An 18,385-nucleotide genomic window follows, 5' to 3' on the forward strand; every position below is an offset into this window, starting at 1 on the left:
TGATACTAGAGGAAGTTTTTCTTTTCCTCCCCAACTTGTTCTGGGTTTGAAAAGGCCCACCACAAATGCTTTTCTATTTTCTGTATTAAAGTGTCTTGAATGTGACCATGAGAAACCAAGAGGTGATGCTGTCTGTGTGGTGCTTCTGGTGCCTCCAGTTCCGCCTTCTAAGAGGAACTGGCTGAAAGGCTATTTCTCCACTGAGACGGGAGAAAGATGATCCTATGTGTCTGTGGTGATGTGCCTTGCACACACTTGCCGAGGATAAGAGCATAACATTGCTCCTCGCTTGTTGCAAGACTAATCCTAAGCAGCCCAGGAGCAGTCACTCACTCAGCCCTGAATGTCTTGACCATGTTGTTTTTAATCACTGTGACCCTTAATTTTAAAGTACAAGCCAAGCGTAAAACACCTTGGCCATGAAGTAATGGAGGGAGCAGAGCATTCCTTCAACCTAGTAGGTCCTGAGGGGACCACACACTGGCTGAGCTGCCACCACTGCCCTGATGAACTCAACTGCTGTTTATAATGCCATCTTCCTTCTTTTGTATCTTCGTCCACATGATTCCCAATGTCGGATGTTACTGCGTGAATAAAGCAAGGATGAGTGCCTCTTGTGTAATTAGTGCTCCATTGCTTTTGTGTGTATGCATGTGTTTTGTTCTTTACTTTAGTGGAACCCCTTAGGAGAAGACACTGGACTTAAGTTTGATGACAGGTTGGTACACAGTTATGTTGGCAATTTCAACCCATTTTTAACTTCATTCTCAAAACAGATTCTCTGAACTGTTTCAGAGCATTTAAGATCGTCCAATTCAGGTATCTCAGTTACTTCGACTCTACTGAAGCCATTCAAAATGGTGGGTGGCTGTAGGTTACCCATAGGAGCATTAGCCTCCACTACCGCACACTAACCACAGCTCAGCTGAAAGGAACATTCCATGGAGTGACACAGCAAACGCATTTGTGCATTTCTGATCACATTGTGGTTGTGAGGAGGGGAACCAGGCCACTCTTCAGTCTTAGGAAACAATGTTGGGAAATATTCCTAATTATGCAAAGGGGTAAAAAAAAGAAGGGTTCTATGGTATAAAAAGAAAAGTTTGAGACTAGACAAACAGGTTCCATGACTGCCTGTCTTTAGTATGTGATAGGCATTTTCATGACCACATAAACATGCATAATTATCTCTAGTCTTTGGCAAACCCTCTTGACGCCATACCCACCCCCAACTCCACCTACAGAAAAGCTTAAGCTTGTCCTAAGAGATCTTTGTGGCTCACCCACACTTCAGAGATCCTTGCGCGCTGCATGTAAAATATCACCCCCCTCCACATAGCGTGAGAACAGTCTTGTTCACTGATGTGTCTGTATCCAGTGCCTAGCAAGCTGTAGGTGTTCCAGTATTGGAGTTTTCTTTAAAAGGAGAATAGAGTATGCAGACTTGTAGCTCCCTCTGCCCCAGTATCTTGTAGGATGTATGTGCGGAAAAAATGCTGCACTGGACAGCTTGGAAGAAGTTCTGCCGTACCGTGTGAAGCTCCACCTCTAACCTGGCCTTCCCCATCCAGATCTTTCGCCCTGGCAATGCTAAGGTTTCACATTTGAACAGAACATTAGATTTTGCACTGTTTTTAGAAGTTGGATTTTATAGGATGTATTTTTTAAATTTAGAATGAACAGCCTGGAATGAGTCTTTCTCTGCAGTTGATTATATTCTGTATTCTCATCTATAAAATGGGAAAATGCCTATCTCAAAGATGGTGAGATAGTGTATATAAACTGTTGAACCTAGGCCTGCCTTGGCACATGGAACTATATTCCTTCTGCTGCATACTTCCCTTAGGCTGAATTTTCAGAGTCAGAGGGCAGGACTTTATGGCGGGTAGTACTTGTAAGCATATCCCTTTTCCCTAAGGGTGGCCCTGCCAAATGTACCAATTCTGAGAACTATCCCTTTTTATGATGGTGGGTTTACTGACTTCCTATTAAAGACTGCTCTTGGGATGGTTTTCTGTCACAGTAATCCTGATAAACCCAGCCACCCTTGGCAGTAGGGCATTAAACTCTCAAGGATTTGCAAGAGGCATAGTGCTTGGAGCTTCATCAAATTGATGGTGGTGCTCAAGAAAAGAGAACCAAACACCTGCTGGATCCCCTGTGGCTGCCATTGCTCCTGTCCTTTCTAACCTTCCCTGACACTATGAGATATTCCTGAACCCTTTTAATTACTGCCCCTTGCTTTAAGTTTGGCTTGTGTTTTATTAATACATTTGAAGCCATTGGAGGACCAGCTGTTCTAAGAGATAAGTATTAATGGATAGTCTTCATATTAAACACCACATTTTAATGGGCATCTTTTCAAATTACATTCATCAGCTACAGATTTTCATGAGCTTTTAAATGAGCCAGAAACCAAATCAAAGCCAAAATATGACATGGGAAATGGGCCAAACTAATCACATCACACTAGGCAACAGGTTCAGTATCATAACAATTTTGGCCTCAGAATTATGATTGCTTCCTTTTTCAGTTCCAGGTATACCAGTGCACTATGACATATGCCTGTGTGACCCAGAACCTGGGCTATTCTTAAGTAATCATTTACATAAGTGGCTACCGTGTTTCCTTGAAAATAAGACCTAGCTGGACAATCAGTTCTAATGTCTCTTTTGGAGCAACAATTAATATAAGACCCGGTTTATATTTATTATATTACATATTATACCCGGTCTTATATTCTAGTAAAATAAGACTGGGTCTTATATTAATTTTTGCTCCAAAAGACACAGAGCTGATGTCCAGCTAGGTCTTATTTTCAGGGACACACAGTAGCACTACCAAAGTCTCTGCTTTGTGCTAGGCCCTGTTCTAGGTACTCATACACATATTAACTCATTGAATCAGCACAGCAACCCTTTGAGGTAGTTATTATCCCCATTTTACAGATGAGAAAATGGAGACAAGGGAATGAAGAAAAACAGACTGGGGGCTGGACAGGGTAGAGTTCAATTGAGATCCTTTTGGACATTCAAGGGCAGCTATCAGATGGGTGTCTGTATATACCGGGGGTGCCAAAAAAATGTATATACATGACTTGTAGTCCTCTTTTGTTATCAGTATATATTATTACAATTTTAATAGTATTTTCCTTTCTTAAAATGTGTATACATTTTTTTGGCACCCTCTGTATAGCCTGACACTCCTGGGGAGGACTAAGGTGGAGAAGGTGGGGGCATGAGTCTGGAATCTGAAGCCATGGGTTTGGTCAGCCAGGTAGCTATACAGAAAAAGGATGGAGAGGTGCTGTCATAAGAGGAAGCATCAGCAAAAGAAACTTAAGTGTACAGAGGAGGAAGAGAGGCAGGAAGATTTGTCACAAGAATCGGGAGAGGAATTTCAGAGTCATTTATGACGGGCATGTGGGGAGGGACTGCCCAGGTTTGCATCCTGCCTCCACCTCTTCCAAGTGACGTGATCTTGAAAGCCTCAATTTCCTAATCTGTAACGTGAGATGAGTGTCTCCAACTCTGTGTGATTGTTGTGAGGGTTAAATAAGATAATGCAATTTGTGTTAAAGAACTTAGCAGAGCATCCAGGAAATGGGAACATACATACGAGGTCTGACAATTAAGTTTGCAAACTCATCCTAGAATAAGTGCTACATACCTCATTGCTGAATATCACTATGGTCACCTTTGAAGTACTCCCCTTGGGAAGCTGTGCACCGAGGCCAGCGCCTAGTCCACCCTTGAAAGTAATTTTGGAACTCTTTTTCTGGAATGGCCATCAGAGCTGTCGTCATATTACCCTTGATGTCCTGAATGTCATAAAAACGTCTTCTTTTCAATATCTCCTTTATCTTCGGGTAAAGAAAGAAGTCATTGGGGACCAGATCAGGTGAGTAGGGAGGATGTTCCAATAGTTATTTGTTTATTGGCTAAAAACTCCCTCACAGACAGTACCGTGTGAGCTGGTGCATTGTTGTGATGCAAGAGCAATGCATTGTTGGCGAAAAGTTCAGGTCGTCTAACTTTTTCACGCAGCCTTTTCAGCACTTCCAAATAGTAAACTTGGTTAATTTGGTACAAATTCATAATGAATAATCCCTCTGATATCAAAAAAGGTTAGCAACATTTTTGCAACAAGTTCGCTAACTTAACTCTAAGCTTCGTACATATACATAGTGTGTTATATCCCTCTTTCTCAAGAGTGTAATGCAGCAGGGGTGGGATATAATTGAGTACACAAAAGTAGATGCTGCATTGGATTGTTTGCTTTTGCTCCATAATTATATGGTTGACCAACTCACACATTTCTTTTGAAAACCCTTATGGGCAAGGATAAATGAGAGTCTCTAGCTTTAGGCAGCTCCCAGGGAACTGGACACTGGGGTGTGCAGGGGGTAGACACTAAAGGTGAGGTTTAAAGGGTAAGGGGGCTTATTGTTACAGGGGACTGGAGGGTGAGGAAGAGATGTGGTCCAGGTCAGAAAGTGAGAATGGGTAACTCTGTCAATTTCTGTTCTGTGTACGCAGAAAAGCCAAACGCACACACTTGCCCAAACAAGACTCGGCTACTGCACCTTTGTGGAAGGACACCCTGATCATCTGGGCTCCCACAGGAGGTGCACTGAGACAGAGGTGCAGGGAGGGGTATGTGTGGACTAGGAGCCCACTCCACCAGTCAGAGGAGGTGTCCGTTCATTCATACAAGCAGGAGGGCCAGCTGGGCTTGCTCCACAGGCCTACTGACTGGACCAACACACTGCTCTGGATTGCAATAATTCAGACATTGGAATGCCAACAAAAGGCCTGCTTGCTATTATCTTCCTTGTCCCATTTTCATAATATTCTATTGACTTTCTCTTTGTAAGCTGCCTGAAATACATTTTGGAACAAGGTGAGTATAAAAATAAGTAGGAAAAAAAGAGGAAACTATGGTGTTATTTTTATGAGAAAAATTACTGAATCTGGATTAGGTAATGGTAAGTGTTCTCATTTAGATAAGGATATCTATATCCATATTATATAAGGATATGCTCTTTTCTGTTTTTTGGGTGAGGAAGACGAGGCCCAGAGAGATTAAGTGACTTGCCTAAGGCCACACCACAAAGTCTAGATAGGAACTGAGTTCAACACAAAGTCTGTACTCTTAACCCAGTCCCGCTAAAGTAGAGTAAGCTACGTAGTCTCAGTTTGTGTTCTATTGACATATAACAAATCACTCCAAAACAGTGGCTTACAACAATCATTTGATTTTTATCCTTCATGGTGCTAGTTTTGACTGGGGTCAGCGAGGAAGTTCTTACTCGGTTCTCCATCAGACAGTGGCTGGGCTAGAATCATCTTGAAGCTTCCTCACTTGTATCTGACAGTTGATCCTGGCTGTCAGCTGGAACATGCACATATGGCCTCTCCCTCCATGTGGCCTGGGCTTCTTCACAGCATGGTGGTTGGGTCCCAAGGCACAAGAAGTGGATACTGTTAGTTTTTAAGAACAGGCCTAGGAGACTGGGATAGCATCACCATCACTGTATTCTATTGATCCGAGTCGAGACAAAAGGGAGACGATATACACACCACGCATGGATGGGGCCATGTTTTAGAAGCTCTACATTTGTAAAATCTATAAAATGGGCACATAGAAGACATGTTTCTGTCAGTCCAAGCCTCCTTTCTTTCAGCAATAGAACTCATATTTCCCTTTTGGGGATTCTTCCTACTCCCCCCTCCACCCTCACAGGCCCTGGACTTTTCTGTTTGTAAAACCAAATTTCCTCCTCTTTGAGGTTTGAGTTTATCTATAACTTACAACCAAAAGTTCACACTACATCCACCTAAAGGGTGGTTGTGAGATTACATAAGTGTAAAATGTGCCTTTTACATAGCACATATTCAGGAAGTGGTTTACTGTTATTATGGAATAATTTTATGAAGAATGTGGCCACAAGGTGAAAGGATTCTGATTTACCAAAATTAATCAGTGGCCCAAGTGGGATTCAAACCCAGGACACCTAGCTCAGATGCTTTGGCCCTGCTCTACCATCTGTATTTCTGTGGTCTCATCAGCATGGTAGATAATGCCCTTATGGGACAGAATGTGACCTGGCCAGGGTTGGCTAATGCCTGATAAATACCCACATGCCAATTCCTTACCAATACAAAAATGACCAAACTATCATGTTACTATTTCCTAATAGTCTAAAAACTGTTCCAAATCCTCAAAAAGTGCTCCAGCAGCTGCTACTAAGTGTCCTGATGCAGCAAGTGAAATGAGGCCTGAGCTAGATTAAAAACAAATTATGGCCATATTTTGAAGCTCTTCAAATTAAGAGGAATTTGGGCTTAGCCATGTGACTTGCTTTGGCCAGTGATGGAACCTTACAAACGATACAAGCAGGAGCTTTGAAGAGCATTTGTGTATCAGGGCTTCCATCTTGCCTGCTAGATGCTGGGAACATGTGGCCCAGTTGCCCAGCCAACCACTTAACAAGTGGGTGAGGTTATCTGGGACCAATCAGTCTCCAGCCGATCTCCAGCTCATTTCAGCAACATGAGAGCCAAGATAAGTAGAACTGCTCAGCTCAGCACAGCCCAAATTGCCAAGCCAAAGAATCAGAATACATGTTCATGAAAGGTACTGTATTTCAGGGTGACTGTTATACAACAATTAGTGACTGATATAAGGCCCATACTATCCCTGATCTAGGACAACCCGTCATAAAGATGAGAAAACTGAGACCTGGCAAGGAAAAAGACACCCAGGGTTACCAACCTTATTGGCAGCAGTACAGCGGGGAAAGCTTTAGCTCACAGCCCAGTAAACCACCCACTGGCTGAGATATTCCTTCAAGATGGCTGCTAGGATCACAATGAGGTTTCAGATCTTGAAAACACCTAGAGAAAGCGGTCATGGGACACAATCTGATATCACATTTCTTCATCTCCTTTTGGTTTTCAGAAGTTGGACAGAAAAATGAAAACTGTTGAGCAATGGAATGAGGGATGACTTTCCTGGCCCCAGACATGGGGAGGGCAGGCATATGTATGCAGGGTTTTGTGGGTATGAACTTCCCATTCAAGGGCCCAACTATGAGCTTCCCCAGGGGCTGAAGTAGTTCAGGGGATTTTCTGGGGTGTCAGGATGGGAATCCCATTCTCACTGTCCAAGATATGTTCTGGTGCCAGTGTGGTTAGGCAGAGCCTTCGGGTAGGGCCTGGAAGCGGTATTCCTTGCTCTTCCCAGGGCCCTCGAAGCCTGACATACTATGGAAGCCCACAGCCCCTCTACCTGTCCCCCCAGCTCTGAAAAGTGCTTTGTCAAGTACTACTGAGTAGGGCCTTTGTCAAGTCTGGAAATGTCATTACAGCGCAATGGGCACATAGCACTAAGCTCTGAAGACACAGGAGCAGTGTCAGCCCTCAGTGTGAGGCTCACCAGGCCCCAGAATCCCTTTAGACTTTACCCGAGCTCCAGTCCAAGGTAGTAGTTCCCCACCTAGACACGAACACCTGCCCAGGTATGCAAGCAGTCCTGCTAGAGCTGGGCTATGGCCTTCTGGGAAGCAAGGCAAGATTGTGGGTTCAAGGACTGAAGGAGTATGTCCCACTGAGGGCTCTTCAGGGGGAACAGGACACTCTCTGTGGACCGAGTATCTTCCTCAGGACACCATCTTCATTTCTCCAGACTGAAGTCTTTTGTTTTGACCAAGCTGGGCCAAGGCCCAGCCCAGGTCTGGATCTCTCAGACTAAAGGCCTCAGCCTCCATCCTTTCTCCCCTTGCTTCCCTGTGTCCCTGCCATGCATACATAGAGAGCTGTGATCCCACTGGGCAGATAAAGCTCCAAAAAGGCTTCGAATCACATTTAGAAGCAGTGGCCAAGCAGGGATGGGGGCATTTGGCTCAGCTGTGGGTCCAGAACTCTGGCTGCCTTGCTGCTGGCTAGTCAGGCCCCTTGCATAGCTTGGGAACATAGAGCCACACTCAGGCTTCATTCAGACTGCTGGCCTGTCAATGGCAGGCAGGAGGGCTGCCCAGGGAGACATGAGGCAATAAAGCCACCCCTGGAGGTTACCATATTCAGGGGAGCCTGAGCATCATCCCAAGCCCAGCCTCCATCCTCCACCAAAACCTGCAGCCAAAAGCCAGGGGGAGGTTTGGTGGAGGCTATGTTGTAGAACTATTGGTTTGAAACGGGATTTTCCATAAGGATCCCAGCATGCGTACAGCCTATGAGGAACATGTAAAGACAGAGGAAAAGATCCCAAAGCCCTTGCTGATGATGGAATTGAATTTCCTGTGTTGAGGAAAGCTGCCCAGAGGAGAGAATAAACAACTCTTGAAGAGGAAGGAGTAGGCTGGTCAGGGAGACTTCTCAGAGGTGGTGACAGTAAAACAACAGCTTAATGATAAATGAATACTTCCCAGGTGGAGAAAGTAGGAGCATGAATATGTGCCAGGCTTGGAGCAAATCATGTTTGTGGGTGCCTGCCCACCCCCAGCCCGGACCAGTAAGACCAGCCAAAGTAGCCACAGCTGTACCACCCAGTTCACTGGGCCAGAAAAGGTACCTGTAGCCTATGGGTGACTTTAAAAAATCTGCTGTGGCAGTTGATTCTCTCTTGGAAACTTGAATGTGAGGAAATTGGTCAATTTGTGGTGGGGAATAAAAGATGGTGGCGGGGGTGGGGGGTAAAGTTTGGACAGAAGTGGAAGTTTGAAGGAACCTGGCCAGTTAAAGAAGTAAATGTCTAGACAGGTGGCCCAAGATAGGTGCAGGCGGACCACATGCCTCCTGATGCCAACCTCCTACTGCATGAGGTTACCCGGGGTGCGGCGCAATTCCTTGCTGCCTGTGAGTATGAAGGACTTGTTTCGTGTAGCTGCAGTGCTAAGTGGGAAGGGGGGCAGGAAAGAGAGGTGGTGACAAAAGAACAGGAGAGGCCTGGGCAGGCAGGATCATGTACCCCAGTCAGGAGCTGGGGTTTTGTCCTGACAGTGAGAAGTCAGTCAGGAAAGGGTTTTATGCAGGGAAGGGACACGATTCAGAAATAATCTGTAGTGGCCGGTGGGAAACTGGGCAGGAAAAGCTGGAGACTGGGAGGTTGTCGAGAGTACGAAGCCCAAGTGAAAAAACATAGTGTCCTAAACCAGGACAGAAAAGGGGAAGAAACAGCAGGTTCTATAATTATTTTAGAGCTTGGGAAGACCAGACTTAGACCTCCTACTACCTGACCAAGTGGGTCCCAGTCACTTGGCACTTCATCCACCAGGATGCTCCCATGGACACTGACACATCCGACCTTCCCCAACAACCCCACTGACCATCTTTACCCCATTTTCCCCGTGGAAGTTAAGGCCGGGGTGGATCGGTATTAGGCACCCTAGACAGTGGTCCCTGGAAGGTAAGAATGAAGGAGGGAACAGCAGATCTGCCTTCTGGTTGGGCAGGAGGACCAGCGCACCTTCATGAGAAAACAAACCATCCCATCTCAGAGCAAGCTGGGATCCAATCTCTTTATTGTCAGGGTCCCCTCCCTGTGACCCCCCCTCTCCAAACCTATAGAAAAACCCCAAGCTTGGGAATGTCCTGGGGAGGGGAGGCAGTGTGGGGAAACCTCTGTGCTCTGCCCTCGGCCTGGGCAGTGCCAGCAGGGAGGGTACATGGGGAGAGGAGGTCGATAACTCCACCTGCAGAGGAAGTGGCACTGGCTGGGATGCGTGGGGGATGACGCGCCTGCTGCCAGTTCTCCTCTGGGACCTGCTGGGGTGGCGTCCAGGGGTAGGTGCCCAGCTTGAGGGCTGGTACAGTGCACGTCCTTATCCCGCCGATGGCCATCACTCCTGTCAGGCTGAGAAAGAGACAAAGGAGAGACTGAGGCTGAGAGGAAAAGCCCCTTGTGCTCTTGAGAAGGGGCAGGGAAGAAGAAAGGGCAGAACAGTGTTTGCTCTTTGCAGACATACCCGCCTGCACTCTGGCTCTGGCCTCGCAGTGTTCTGGTCATGCATTGTTGGCCAAATCTCGCCCTCTCTCTGAGCCTCTATTTCCTCACCTGAGCCCCCGCACTTTACCTGCAAACTGGCTTAACAAGGTAAAACTTAGTCTTACTGGTAAAACAAACCACAAAGCTTCAAAAGCGAAGACCGCATATGCAGAATTTCCTACACTTAACCATATGGGAAGCCCCTGCTGGCGGAGCATCTCACAGCATGAATGTGTCATGTGTAAAGACACCTCTGTTTGAGGCTTTCTCCACCGAAGCCTGTCTTAATCTGAACATGGGCCCCAAAGGAATGGGGCAGTTGGCAGAGCTGGTGTGGCCCGGCTTTCTTCTAGGGTGGGGCGGAGCAGGGTGGTGAACACTGGCCAGGACAGCCACACATACCTCCAATCTAGCCTCCACCAATACCACCTTGGGATTTTGTGCGATATGTGGTATCTCCCTGCCTCCTTCAGTGCCTCAGTTTCCACATCTGCTACATCTGCTCCTGGCACACAGGGAATTTCCTCCCAGCAGGATCAAGTCCCAGACCCTAAGCCTGGCACAATCTCACTCTGATGATGAGCAGTTCCCTCTCGCTACTTTGCAGAGCTGGCACTACAGCCACAGCAGGCTCCTGGCCTTTCCCGAGGACTGCCAAAGGTCTGTGCCTCTGCAACGGTGTTCCCTCAGATGCTCCCTCCATCCTGAACACGCTCAGCTACACCTCACCTCCTCCACCACACCCCTCTTTGACCCCCTAGCTCTCTAGCCCATCATCCTGCTCATACTGGGTTGTAATGGTTTGTCTTCCTCCACCAGGCTTAGAGCTCCTCAAGGGTGGAGATGGGCATCATGGCTCAGCGTGCCAAGGAAACCTCTGCTGGGAGGGCCTGGCTAGTTCACCCACAGCTCCTGCTCCCACAGCCCACCAAGCCCCCACCACAAAGGGGCATGGCAAGATGACTGGGAATGGAGGGGCCTTCACTGCTGGGCATAGCAGTATCCTGCCAAGTCTGCTTCATGACATGCCCTCCACTTCACTTCACCCACTGCCCACCAGGACCCCCATACCTGCTTACTGCAAGGCCCCATCCTCCACATCTGTGTCTTGGCTGTGCTCCTGATAGGGAGGAGGCAACAAGAGACCACACATCACTCACTGCAAGCTCCAAGTCCTGCCCCGAGGCCCAGGGTACATTTGGAGACCACACTCAAAGAGCGGGAAGGACAGCCAAGGGGAGTGACTGAGACCAGTCTAACCAAGGCTGGCTTGGGATTCCAACAGGGTGGTCTGAGGGCCCCTCAGGAGAGAGAAGGGACCATTCAAGCAAGTTCTGGGCATGGCAGGGGGCACGTTTCTGCATAGAAAGACCCTCTCAGACTGGAGCAGGCTGAAGGCCAGTAGACTGGTGAGCTCCCCATTTTTGGGGGCATCTAAGCCTTTATGAAGACTACTGTGCCCAAAAGGATAAGCTGAAGTATCAGCCGGGCATGAGGAGGACCTCTGACGTGTCATGGCCATGAGCACACCTGTCCTCATACCAGAACCCAGCAGTGATGGAAAGGAGAAAGTTCCAGACCCAGTGAAGAAGTCTGGGCTCCAATCTTAGCTCGAGCCTCATCAGGTATAAGGTCCTAAGCAAGCTATTCAACTCCTCTGAGCCTCAGCTTCCTCAGGGGGTAAAATGTGGGAAAAGTAATACTTTGCACAGTGCAAGGCTGTTGTTAAGGTTAAATGAAGTTAGAAATTGTGGACTCCAGGGCCTGGTGCTCAGTGAATGTTTGCTAGGTAAACGAGTAGTAAGCACACAACAGATAACTTAGACTCAGAATCTCGTCTACCTTCCCACTTAATATCAGCTTCTTGCCAAATGGCTTCCCAGCCTCACTGCGAAGAATTCCAGTAACAGACAGGGAGCTCACTCCCTCATGACACAGCCTGTTTCATGCTCAAGCAACAGAGGCTTTTAAAAGTCCTGACATGAAATGGATACCTACTTCCCTGTGGCTTCCCCAGGCAATCCCAGACCTGCTCCCTGGAACTCTGCAGACCATGTGTGCTCCGAGCCCCTGACTCTTCCCTTCTCCAACCCATGTGGAAAACCAAGCCTAGAACAGGCCCTGTCCCAGCCCTCAGTGGAACTTCTGAGGTGGCAGAAACAGGCAGCTACACCCGCTCGTTTCCCCTCTTCCTTACAGGACTAGAAGCCCTGGGAAGGAGTAATCAGCTCAAAGGTCCTCCTTCCCCTGCTACCTGCTACTTGCTCGCCTGTAACCAGGAGAGCAAAGCCCAGTCCCAGCCCCCCAGCCATGCCCTCACCAGCTCTTCTTCGCTGTGTGTCAGCAGACCCTCCTCATCGCCATCATCTCGAGCCTGTGCTTCTCCCTGGGGCGTGCCTGCCTCAGAAGCTGTGTCCTCTTGGGGGGCTGGTGGCCGGCTGCTGCCACCACCACTGCCACTGCCGCTGCCACTGTCACCCTTCTTCTTGCCATCTGAGGGGGAAGGAGGGGGGAGAGGGGAATAAAATTCAGCCTGGGGCAGCTGCCTGGGGCAACACCTTAGCGGAAGCGAGGTCTCAGCACAGTGGATCCGAGTGGAATTAGAGGCCACAGGCCCTCTGTGCCCCGTGTACTGTCCTCCCCACACTGCTCTGGGCTGCTAGTCCCTGGAACTGGGCAAGGACCCTTGGAAGCTGACCTGGGTTGGCCTTCTGCTCCTCAGCAATCTGTTCCAAGCGGCCCAGCAGGGCGTCGATGTTGGACTTGATCTGCGTCAGCTCTGTCTTGATGGTCTGCAGCTCACTGCTCTTTACTGGGAGTGGAGGGAGCACAGGGCTGTCACCTGGAGGCTGGGGGCTCAATGCTAACACAAGACCCTAGCCCCATTCTGTCAAGCAGGAAGTCAGGCCAGTGGCAGGAAGTGTCCTTGTCCACGGCCAGGGAAAAGGCTGGAGTTGCCTGTGGCTCCCCTGAGACTTTCTAAAATGCCACTCCTACATTTTATGACCAAATGACCAGCCCGCCCTTCTGAACAGGATCTTCCCCGACCCCTCAATTCTGCAAGGGACTGGGGCTGGGGAAGGACGCAGGAGTGTGTGCATGTGTGTGTGCTCCTGAGCAAGCACGTGTCTTTGCGTGTGATATGGGCTGGTGTCTGTCTTTCCAGGTGTGTAAATGTGGGTGTTACACAATCAGATCTCCTGGGTGGCTGACCAGAGTGTGTGCACACCCGCGTGAATGTGGAGTAGTGGGCTTGTATAGACCTGCCCTTACTAGAAGAAAGTGACACCATTTCCTCACTGGGCTTTATGTCATAGCGCTGGATTCTGTGCCCAACCCAAGCCCCACCTCAAATGTCAGTCTTTCCTCTTAGAAACGCACAAAAATACTCACTTGGTTGTATTAGAGCTGCAGAACTGTGGGAGATTTGTTCCTTTATCTATTTTCCAATGTAAAAAAATGTAATTCTATTATTTTGCTAATGACAAAAAAGAATTATCGAGGAAGAAGGTAAGTCACTCACACTTGATCTTGGCTGAGCTGGAGGTGATGGCTGCGGAGCGGGCAAAGAGCTTGACAGGTATGGTGGTTTTGACACGCCGAACCAAAGGGACTGTGACCCGGGGTCGCTTCACCGGGACAGCCCTGGGCACTGGTACAGGTGACAGGCGGCCCCGATAGTCGAAGAGCCTGTGAGGGCAAATGGGCCAGAGGCTGCAGCATGGCTTGTGGCCACCAGGGGTCACTGCAACTCTAGATCAACAGGTGTATGGCTGGTGAAGGGCTGGCCTGCATTACACGCCTCTGCTTGCTCCCAACAAGCCTGGGGGTGAAGAGGAAGGGCTTTCAAGACCCTAAGAACTATTGGGATCCTCACTACATCCATCTTTCCTACAAGCCAGGCTGGGTAAGGGCAAGTGAGATGGCAGGTAATAATAGTAGTTATAGCCCCGTTCAACAGGAGTAAACTGAGACCAGCTCCAGAAGGGAGGCTTTCCTAGATCACCCTGACACCCAGGCCTACTCTTGTCACCTAACCACTTCTGCTCAATCAACTGCCACCCCAACCTCTGGTCAGAGTTTGTAGATCTCCCTAAAGCAGCACAAATCCCCAGCTGGGAACAGAGAGGTGTGGGACTGGAGAGCCAATCCCTCACCTGCCTGAGCCTCAGTTTCCCCATCTGCCTAACGAGGATGGCTATCCCAAATCTGCGTCCCCCTCCCCCACCAAGGCTGCTGTAAGGGTAGATCATGAAAGAACTTGGTTAAGAACACAGGTAGGAGGTGTGATCAATGAAAGGCCAGGGTACCGAGACCCTCAACTCAGGGGCCTATGACCTCAGAAACATGATGCTGGACTCCAAGCCCCTTTCCTCCTCCTGGGCCCCCTCAGCCACCCCATCCTTCTTACTCTATTTCAGAGATGGAGGGCAGGAGGCCTAGTGGAGTACCAAGGTTGGGCAGCTCAAGCAGACCCCTGGGCTCCCAGATGGTATGCTGCCCTGCAACGCCATCACCCAGCCCTCTCCAGGAGGGCTTCTTTCCCTGCTCATCAGGCAGAAGCTCAGGAGGCTGAGCAGGGGTCTCTCCCACTATATCTGCTGCTACCACCTTCCTGCAGGGAACAGCAGCCTCAGAGGTACACTGTGAGATTGCTTTCCTGATGACAACCAGGAAACATGCCATCACTGGGCAATTCAATTCCCCATGCCTTGGCACTCCCTTGTTCAGGGAGTCCTGTCCTAGGTTGGTGATGGCTAGAGATGGAGAGTCTCTGGGAATGGACCCAGTCCCAGACACTGCATTTCTGCCCCCAAGGGGAGGGGGCGGCTCTGGCCTTGGTCAGAATCACTGAACCACAGCATCCCAGAGCTGGAGGAGCCCTGAGGGATCATTTGGTGCAAGCCCATTACACAGATTGGGAGCGTATTTGCCCAAAGTCACACAGTCCATTCAGTGGCAGAGCTGAGATTAGTACCCAGGTCTTCTGACTCCCAGGATAGGGCACTTTCAACTACACCGCACCCTCTCCTGAAACCATTCACAGGTGGAAAAAACTAAGGCTCGGAGAGGTTGTATTCTTCTTGGTCAGCCTGGGACAGGCCACGCAGGAGGGAGGGAAGCAGGGAGAACTTTTAGGCAGCTGCCACCACAATTTTCACTCAAGAATGTGGCTGGAGCCATGGAGTGGAGCCCACAGCTTCAAGGCTGGGATCTGCGTCAGCTCGGGGATGGAGGGTGGGCCACAGCCCACTAGGGACTAATTTAAACCTCTAAAGAGCTGCTGGCCTCTTGGCTATAAATATAAGACCAAGTGACTCAGACTGAGCTCTGAGATTCCTTCCAGCCGGCTGGGCACCTCAGAGAGGTAAGAAGAAGGGACGGCAGAAGCATGAGGGCTCAAACTCCCTGAACCCAGCGCTGTACCCTGTTTTGTCTTCCAACTTGCTACGTTTATGTGTCCCGTGGCTGTCCAGTCCCATTGAGTCTCACCCCAGGATTAGGAGGTGGAAGGGCAGTCAGAGTGGGAGACACTATGGGGTGGGGGAGCTCTAGCCTGGCACCTGCAGATGTGGACCCTAGTCCCAGCTCTGCCACCAATTTGTAACGCAGCCTTGGGCAGGTGCCTGTCTGCACCTCTGGGCTTAGGTTCCCAGTCCGATTGCTGAGTGGGCTGCACCACCAATCTCTCAGGACCCTTCCAGCTTGGCTGTTTCATGCCTGGGCACGCCCCTCCCCTGCTCACCTGTCGTAGAAGTCGTCCCGGTAGTAATCATAGTCAAAGCTGTAGCCACTGGGGAAACAAAGGGGAGAGGGCCGGGGCTTAGGGACAGCCGCTCAGCCCACTCTCCACAGGCCCTCATCTCCAAATGCCTCCCCAAGTTCTAGGCTCAGCACACTGTCACCACCAGTGTTTACTTCCTCTGTGGAAAGAGGGACTGACCCCACCCAGACAGAGACAGACAAGACAGAGCGCCCCACCTGTAAATGGCAGAGGCCGCTCTCTTTAGCCCCTTGGGTCTGTTGGGCTTGGGCTCGCCAGCCATGTTGATGTCTGTGTGGAGGAAGGAGGCAGAGTCAAACGCCGGCAGGACAGCAGGGTGCCCACACACGTATCACCGTCGGCACGTGTGCAGCACTTTATCTACTTACACGATGCACGCATGGACTTTCTTTACTCCTACGGCCAACAGCAGTCTTCACACGAGACACATACCTGCACATTACACGGCCGTGCCTGTTTACAGGCATATCCATTCAGACACGCGTGCACGCGCGCAGACCTCACTCCCACACATGCATTCTGAAGTATACTCGTAAACCACAGACAACAGGCCCTCACACACAAGCTCACATAGCCAGGTAATAAGGTCACACACACAGAGAACGTATACTCTCAAGTACACTCAGACTTGGTTCCGACGTCACATACTTAACTGCCCATATGCAAATGAGCCAATACCATTCACACAAACATCTTTATGCCTCGAGCGGTACTTAGCACATGATATTTGGTAAACGAATATATGCATATCTGCTTACACAAATAGATTATGACACATACACACACTACACATGTACGTACCAAGGTATATGTACCCTTATTCTCCACAAGTTTAGTTACATCCACTACCACATATACAGATATCCCTTCTCAGAAGTAAGTGCACATACACAAACACTGTACATGCTCCAAGGCAGGCCACCAGCCTAGCCACATGACATGTATAAAACACCAAAGCCAAGGGCACCTGCTTGCTTCACCTTGTGTTCCCAGCCCCTCCTCCTGGCTCTCAGAAAGGGCTCTAACCTAAGCCACCTGGAGACCAATGTAATAGACTGCTAGTCCACTTTGTTTCCTTTCTCTGGGGAATCTGCATTTCAACTGGAACCATAGGCTTGTCATTAAGAGTCACTGTGAAAGCAGGGACAGAAGTATTTTCCAGAAGCTTCTAAAATTCTCCCCCACAGGCACTGACTTGTAACTACTTAATTTATAACTTAAATATAATTTATAACTATTTTAAGTTATAACATCTCAGACAGGTAGCGGTGGGGGAAACAGAAAAGGGACTCAGAGGGAGGGGAGCTGAAGAGCGAAGTGCCTGCTCAGGAGAGTACGAAGAGCAGAGCTGTGGAGAGGCACTTACCCAGGGTCTGCCCGGCCAGCACCCGCCCATTCTCTCCCAGCACAGCTGCCCGGGCATGGCGCTCGTTGGCATACTGGACAAAGGCATAGCCCTTGTGCACAGAACAGCCGGCCACACGGCCGTACTTGGAAAAGATGGTCTCCACATCTGACTTCTTCACCACAGCTGTGTTGAGGTTTCCGATGAAGACCCGAGAGTTGATGGACTTGGGGTCATTCTTGTTGGTTACGTTGCTTGTCTGAATCTTCAAGGACATGGTGGCCACCTGAACACAAAGAGCGACTGTGAGGCTGTGTCCACAGGTCGGGATTAAAAGCTGCGCACGGCCCACAGCCTAGCCAACCTGGACTGCGTTGTGTCTTCCTACACACACCCCCTACAGCAGCCAGCTCCCCATTTTTGCTCATCTTACTGGCTGCTGAGATCGTGCCAGATGTTTTTCATATGTTCCCTCATTTGGTACTGAAATTACAAGCAGAACCAGGACATTTTACAAGGGAGAGAATGTACATTCAGAGGTCACAATGCTAGTGGATGGCAAGCCTGGGATTTGAACCCTGGTCCGCTTGACTCCAATTATTTTAAACCCACTCCATTTTTAATGCTCGTCTCAAATGTTTCCCAACGCGGCATCTAAATTTGAAGACCTTCCACAGCTTTTCTTCTGTTCCTTTAATATAGAACCATGGCAAAAAAGAGTCACATGGTAGTTGCAAGTAATGCTTGCTCTAGAATAATACCATATTATGAAAATTGCTCAGTCTGAGCCAGGAGTAGACCTAGCGATGGCTATCTTTATTGGTACCCACCATTTTGAAAATAAGCCTCACTGAACACTCAGTGTAGGCTAAGGGTGGCATGCAATATTGAATAATCCCAAGATCCCATGAGTATTATTATTATGATCATTCATTTTTTACCAGAAACAGACTTCAATGAGTTCATTAACTTGCCAGGAATGGGCACTCAAACCCAGGTCAGTTAGTCCCTAAAGCCCATTTCATTCAAATTTATCACTCTCCTTCCCAGAGCTAAAGCCAATTTAAATACTACAGTAAGTCAGCATATTTATCTGAGAATTATTTTTAAATAACTTAAGTTTTAGAGTTACCTATTTTTATACTTACTCATTCAAATTTTGTTCTTTTTGCTTAAAGATGATACCGGACCTACTCTTTGCGCTTTACACTTTTACCCCAAAGAGCTGTGTAAGTCTTTCCTACCCACCTCTGTGGATAGGTTACATG

At 48.7% G+C, this 18,385-nt stretch overlaps 1 protein-coding gene across 6 annotated transcripts in view; it reads right to left on the reverse strand.

Moving 5' to 3' along the window:
• Positions 1-9,506: 9,506 nt before the first annotated feature.
• The window catches only part of RALY (RALY heterogeneous nuclear ribonucleoprotein), a 73,016-nt gene continuing 64,137 nt past the window's right edge, over positions 9,507-18,385 (reverse strand). For 4 of the 6 annotated variants that reach the window (XM_019733841.2, XM_019733851.2, XM_074318356.1 and 1 more), the window contains 8 exons: positions 17,139-17,403; positions 15,970-16,042; positions 15,734-15,781; positions 13,511-13,677; positions 12,686-12,799; positions 12,308-12,480; positions 11,059-11,107; positions 9,507-9,855 (listed from right to left, as the gene is read on the reverse strand). In XM_019733841.2, the coding sequence (XP_019589400.1) occupies positions 11,063-11,107; positions 12,308-12,480; positions 12,686-12,799; positions 13,511-13,677; positions 15,734-15,781; positions 15,970-16,042; positions 17,139-17,394 (876 nt within the window). In that variant the 5' untranslated portion in view covers positions 17,395-17,403 and the 3' untranslated portion in view covers positions 9,507-9,855; positions 11,059-11,062. The remainder of the gene's footprint in view (positions 9,856-11,058; positions 11,108-12,307; positions 12,481-12,685; positions 12,800-13,510; positions 13,678-15,733; positions 15,782-15,969; positions 16,043-17,138; positions 17,404-18,385) is intronic. The other 2 variants (XM_074318357.1, XM_019733869.2) reach the window with 1 other exon arrangement.

The sequence above is a fragment of the Rhinolophus sinicus genome, linkage group LG13 (genome assembly GCF_036562045.2).
Source record: "Rhinolophus sinicus isolate RSC01 linkage group LG13, ASM3656204v1, whole genome shotgun sequence".
Taxonomy (NCBI): Eukaryota; Metazoa; Chordata; class Mammalia; order Chiroptera; family Rhinolophidae; genus Rhinolophus; species Rhinolophus sinicus.